We start from the raw sequence: 6,872 nt of genomic DNA on the forward strand, positions 1-6,872 counted from the left end.
AAAGGAATGCTGGAAGATCATGGAAGGAGTAATCTGTCAGAAAGGTCCTTTTCTCTCTTCTCCTCTCCATCACAGACAGTTGGTACCATGAAGACACAATCAGGGGGCAGCAGATGTCAGAGAGACCGCCTTTGTTTCCATTCTCTCCATACTGGACCACCTCATTGCAGTAGTCCATTGTCATTAATTTGCTGTTGGGGGATGTTCACTCTCCTCCTCTGCTGTCCCCGACCATCATTTAGTAAAAACTGTAAATGCACCAAAGTCTCTGTCTAGTTGGGGGGGGGGGGGGGGGGCTATGTTAAGTCTCTTTTGGACTGCTGTTTGCCCTGCTAAATTCCTTACAAGTCCTTGACAAACTGAAACGGTTAAATCAGTTTTTATTCATCTACCTTTTTAACCCTAATTTATCCCACAACACAATGTCAGATCTATTATTTGTTCATTAATTTGATCCCACTATCAGCAGTGCTGTTGTTTGTTTGCTGTTCTTTTTGTGCAACTATGTGTGTGCATGTGTGTGGGGGGACTATTTAAAAAATGAAACGATTTAAATGTTTTTTTCTGTAATGTTTTAGATAAAATGTATACAACTTTAATCTGTTCTCGATCATTCTTGCGCTTTGGAATTTAGAGTTAATTGTTTTGCGCAGTCAGAGATTCCTTAAACTTCAAGTCAAATAAATTATATTTAATTGTTTGGTAAGCGTGACCCGAGGTAGTTCGGATAAGCGGTAGAAAATGGATGGATGGATGGATGTTTGGTAAGCTCAATAATAGAATTTTCGTTGAATTTAAAATAAGAAACGAATATGACATTATTTAGACTATTGCATTAAAAAAATAATTAGAAATACGCATTTAAGCAGACATATAACATGGAGAAACGCATTAGAAAAATCTTTCACATAAACACTCATGCTCGATGTATTAACATTTATCTCTGAATAATTTTAATTAGTTAACAAACAATTCGACATACACTGACATATACAGTATTATAAGAGTAACAGCTTATGATATCGTTCTGACGATAGGTGGACATGACAGCAATATAATAACAAAATAATAATACAAATAAAAATGAAATAATATATTTGTCTTTAAAAGGTCTGGCTTTGGTTGTGCGGCTCACAATAATAATACGCAGATATTTGCTTGGAGCTAACTTTAAAAGTACAAAAATGTTTACTTCAATAGCCAAACACATTTGAATAAACACTTGAATAAATAGCAACAACATAAAAATAATATAATTAAAGCAAAATATTTTAGGGGACAGTTAACATTAAATAAAATATACAGTACCAAACAACATTAAGCAAGTCTCTTGAAAAGTCTTATTAACGCAACCAGTGACATTTAGATGCAGTTTGACGGTATTAATTCCAGGGTCTGTACTCGGAGGAGATGGTGGTCATCCCGGAAAAAGAGAAAGGATCCCCAATTTGTTTCTCTAGGTGTGAAGGGTCTTTAATCGTGGGGAAAAACTTGTTCTCGTCTCCAGGAAGAACAGTATTTTCCAAAACTGGCCGCTCTGGAGGAAAGAGAAATTGTATTATCTACTCATAAATAGTTCGCAAGCGCATGCCACATTTGATGGACTCATTATCAAAAATACCCCAAATATTCAATTCCATTCTTTCCACACATACCAACTCTCCATTGCAGATATTACATGTAAATTACAATAACTGTCCATCCCTTCAATAAAACTCTACATTTTACTTTATTAAAATTAGCCGTGGGATAAAAACAAAGTAAATGTTGCATTGACCAATGTACCCACAAACTGCTTAACACTTACTTTTATGGGTCTTCATGTGATGTTTCAGCTCTTGGGCGTCTTTGAAAGTAATGCCACACACATCACATGATAAGGGTTTGTCTTTGGTGTGTGTTCGCCTGACGTGGCTGTCGTGGGCAGCGTGAGATGCGAATGCTTTCCCGCAGTGTTTACACTTGAACGGCCGCTCACCGGAGTGCTGCCTGATGTGTGTGCGGAGAATGCTGGACGCAGTGAAAGCCTGCGACATAAATATTATTACAGTTTATATGGCTGATAATATTATTACGCATATAAACAATATCTAACAATATCTAACCGAGATCTTCCCATGGTCGTATAATTTTGTGTTTTTACATTTTTACGGCAATTTGCCTCAAACATGCATAAAGATACAAACACACAAGGATGCTTTATTGTTGGTACAAAACGAGTCCACAAACAGTCCAGAGGGAGTGACACGGCCATTGAAAAAAGGCTCTCATCGCACGCGTTAAGTCACTCTTTCAGATGGGAAGGCGGCGGATTTGAAACAAAGCGACAGACGAACATTTGTCTCTTTGAGAGTCATAAATTAAAGCATAATCCGCGTGCACAATAGAATTAAGGTGCATCTGGCATTAATTAGCATGTAAGTGTCTTCCTATAGTAGACCAACGCTTGGACACACGGTAACGAGCGCACATATTCACCATGAAAATAACCAAATCCTTATACTTTACTTCACATTTTACTCACCTTGTTACAGTAAACACATTTGTAAGGCCGCTCTCCTGAGTGCACGCGCATGTGTTTGTTCAAACTGGAGGACTGCGAGAAACTTTTTCCGCACACGGAGCACTAGAGAAAAGTCACATATTGTGAGGTTATTATGAAATCAAATATATAGCATTACAATTTTCGTAAAATTCTATATTTTTTTGGCAGGTCATATCAAATTATAAGCATGCATGCATCTAAACGGTGCGTGAACAGCATTTATGTTTTTCAAGTTTTCTTAAAGTTTTTAAACATTTAAAAAATAAAATACTTTATGCACAATTTACAGCCATACGATGTGTTATTTTCTATAAGGCATGTGCCGCGTTTTTAACTGAGCTGTTCTTTCAGCACCTTATAGTCATCGTTTTAAGAAAAAAAACAATTATTTATGTACGTTTTCTATAATTTGTACCTTATGTGGTCTGTGTTTCTCGTGTACGTGGAGAATGTGAATTCGGAGACGGTCTCTCTTCTCGAAAGACCTGTTGCAGAGGTGGCAGGGAAATTTCCGGTCGCCCTGATCCACGCAGCGCGTGTATTTCAAGTGTTTGTCCCTGTAGTACTTATAAGCGAAGACTTTACCACAGCGATCACACTTGAAACCCTCTCCGGAATCTGAGAAAGACGATGGGGACATAAGTAAAAAACATGTAAACACTGATTTGTCATTTAATGTTGCAAAAGGGCAGTTCAAATTGCATCAAAACCACTGTGCATCAGACATGCGCCCTGGATCATAAGATCACGTTAGCTTAGATCTATCTATTTATCTATCTATCTATCTATCTATCTATCTATCTATCTATCTATCTATCTATCTATCTATCTATCTATCTATCTATCTATCTATCTATAAAACTTTATTAGGAGAATAATTCAAGTAGTGTTGATTTGAGTGCATTGCATTTCATATACACACCTTCAGTTGAGAACTGCTCGTTATCATCAATAAACACTTTGAGGGTGAGGGGAATGCCCAAAAACTGCACATAACAGTCTCCGTACCACACCAGCAGTTCCTGGCCGGTCTGGATATCTTTGCAGGCCTCGTAGTATATCTGTCCTTCACATTGCACAGCAATCAGGTTCTGCTCTTCTGGAAAGCGCGCACACTTCACTAAGGACATCCAATTCCCTGGAGCGCCTCTTCCATCCACAAAGTGACTCAAGCGCCCATTCTCAAAAATCTTAACACAGGAAGAGAAAATATTCATTTGATAAATATTTAATATAAACCTGATTTTACATTTTTACATTTTGAACAATTATCATTGATATTTACCTCCCACATTAGCGTGTTGTCATCGTAGGTTTTGATCTCACTCGTGTTCACTTGTTTTCCCTGAAATGGTCCAAACCTTGTGCCTTTTGGGATTATGCTTTTATCGGCAAATACACCATAATGGAAAAGGCTTCCACAATTCGTTTGGAGAATCGATAACCCTGAAAAATTCAAGACACTTCGTTAAATTGGCAGAAGGGATATATAGTACATAAACTCTGGAAGACGAGATAAAAAAAGAAAGAAAGAGAAAGAAGGAAATACCTTCTGGGAGTTCATGCGCCTCAGCATCACTGGGAAGAGGATGTCGACCAACTGAGGAACAATTAAACAAATAAATCAAAATCCCAATATTGATGAACAACTAAATATGACATTAAATAAAAAATAGAAAATAAAAGCCGTCATCTGAGATACCATTTTGACATTTTAGCTAGATAGGTCTGCCTAACTCAACTGCGTTTTTAGATAATAAATACAATTTAAAAATCAAAACCGAAATGTTACCTGTACTAGGAGGAAATGATAATCCAGAGATCGCGTGCCCAAAATTTTGACCCTGGTTTTTGGAATATCCATACAGGACCGTGAAGAGGTCTTCTTCTGTAAAACTGTAGGTGCGAGGGTGTTCAGGTAGCAGATCTGTGGCCTGCAGGTAGATTAAACTGTCCTTATACGGGGAAGTTGAAGCCGAGGACGATTTTTCACTGGACGGACTGCTGAACAATGACAGTGAGCCAGTGCTGCGATCCTCATGTTTGGAGAACGCGGTTTGCGAAGGCTGGACATGCTGAAAATACGGCGTGCTGGACATATTGATGATTTGTTCATGGAATATCGCAGTCTGATGGCTGTTGTGACTGAAAAAAGGCGGAGTCCCTGTAAAATTAAACGGCATGATTGTTTGTGTGTCGGTCACCATGCGGCCCAGAGACTTGAGCGGGTGGAAGATGCTGTGCGCGCTCTTCAGGACGTCCGAGTAGTGCGCGCCAGGAATAGATGGATAGAGCGGAAGACTCCTGTCTCTCACTGCCGGGTGAGTGGAGAGAGACACCGACATCACCACAGACGATGAGGGGCAATCTGAAGAGAGTGAATACTTTCTTTATTCAGTCTTATATATTGTCCCGTTTAGACCAAACAAAGCTAAAACTGGAAGAATCATATAGAAAATTACGCATACTCATGAATGTCTGACGATTTGACAATATTACAATTTATTGCATCTTACACAAGCAGCGTGACATTCTCAACAAATATTTTTGTTCTGAATATTATTTAAAAGATCCCTCAAATTGTTTTAAAGTGTAAAAATAAATTAACGTGCCAGGTTAGTTTTAAATGACTAGATCAACCTAAATACACCAAGCAGGACTATGGTAACACAGAAACAAAAGTTGTAACGGTCTGCTCAACGATAGCTTGTTAATACACTTTTTTACTTTTAACAGTGTACATATTATAGAATCTCAGCAAATGGCCGGTAATTAATAAATTAATATCATTTCAGAAATTTTACTCAACAGTTTTTAGTCTTGCTTTTTTATTATCCTAACGCACTTCTCGATCACCAAGATAAACAGAGGTGAGTTCGCGCACTGGCACACATTACCAGAGACTAATGAGGGTCGTGACACTACAATTTAAGAACACACAGGGTCAGTAAGAAAGGTCACCGTTAATGAAGCCTTTCCAGCTCTTTTAAAACGGATTGAGGGTGTCACGCTCCATATATTCCCTCAGCTGTTTTTGCACACGAAGAGTAATCCTAAATTCAGATTTAACAGTTTACACTCCCGAATTAACTATTGAACAAAAAACGAAACTCAGTTAAAGTTGTTCTTACCAAATAGCAATGTATTGTCAATCCCGAATTCTTTCCTCTACAGTTAAGAAGAAATGTTGACTTCGGTTCACAAGGGGTACTGACGACTCAAGAGCGATGAAATGCGGTCGTGTATATGTGAAGCTTTACATAGGTCTGAGGACATATGGTTCTGCGTACAAAACCTAGGAGAGATGGGATGCCTTTCCCGTATCTACGCTGTCATTGGTCAGTCTCGGTTCATCCTCAGGGAATTGCACTTTAACACGCTCTTAGCACCACCCGACCCTCCACTCTTACCTTCCTTTCATATGCATCACAAGTTCTCTAATGTGTTAACTAGAGGCGGACTATTAACGGGACCTAACGTGGAAGATACGATAAAGGCACGAGCATATCAGCGGCTGTTTCTGAAAACGAAAGTTTAAACGTAAAGAAATAAAGCGCGCAAGAAACGTGCATTTAAGGTTGGTAATGAACTTTGTGCACGTTTCTTTAAAATTTAGAAAGAAAATATGAAACGTCATGCTTTAAACAGGCCTACAATTGTTTTGAGTCAAGCAAACAACTTAGGCTAATAATCACCATAATCGTAATTGATATGAATAATTGTAATTAATACATTGTAATTTTAACAAAATAATCATGTTTGTTTTCATAATAAAATATATAAGCAATTAAACAATGGATTTGTCTATATCACAAATAAGATTCGATGTTCAAACTGTAGACATATTATTTGTATAATTTTTAGTATTATAATAACGAGCAAGCGGAATTCAACAGGTTTTATGAGGATATTTAGCTTATTCAGATTTTATACAAAGAATTTTGAAAAATGACATTATTGACAATGTTGACATCATGCATTTTAATTTCAGACAAGAAGAGTGTTCAAACTTTTCCAAAATTATTTTAATTAAATATGACAGAAATTATGAAACTTGTTGTTTTGTAATTGTTTTAATTAAAGCTTTTAATCATTTTCTTTAAGCAGTCGCACGAAAAAACGCATTTATGCGGTTTGCCTTATTTAGCCTTTTAGCAATTTCATAAAAATAATAATAAACTAAAAAAACGTTGTACCATCCATGCCCAAGGTTTTAATATTTTTTAATCGTTATTTAAAGCTCATCGTGTATTTATAACACATATATATATATATATATATATATATATTATTTGCAAGCAAAGATTCAAAAACAGCACCCACAGCA

At 37.1% G+C, this 6,872-nt stretch overlaps 1 protein-coding gene across 1 annotated transcript; it reads right to left on the bottom strand.

Annotated features, from left to right (window-relative positions):
* Positions 1–1,382: 1,382 nt before the first annotated feature.
* Positions 1,383–4,890, bottom strand: prdm14 (PR domain containing 14). The gene is made up of 8 exons (XM_056738894.1): positions 4,338–4,890; positions 4,095–4,145; positions 3,831–3,991; positions 3,468–3,735; positions 2,961–3,163; positions 2,525–2,626; positions 1,808–2,027; positions 1,383–1,537 (listed from the first exon to the last, which is right to left on the bottom strand). Exons 1-8 carry the CDS (start codon positions 4,888–4,890, stop codon positions 1,383–1,385), a joined length of 1,713 nt encoding a protein of 570 aa, XP_056594872.1.
* Positions 4,891–6,872: the final 1,982 nt, after the last annotated feature.

The sequence above is a fragment of the Triplophysa dalaica genome, chromosome 23 (genome assembly GCF_015846415.1).
Source record: "Triplophysa dalaica isolate WHDGS20190420 chromosome 23, ASM1584641v1, whole genome shotgun sequence".
NCBI classification, from domain to species: Eukaryota; Metazoa; Chordata; class Actinopteri; order Cypriniformes; family Nemacheilidae; genus Triplophysa; species Triplophysa dalaica.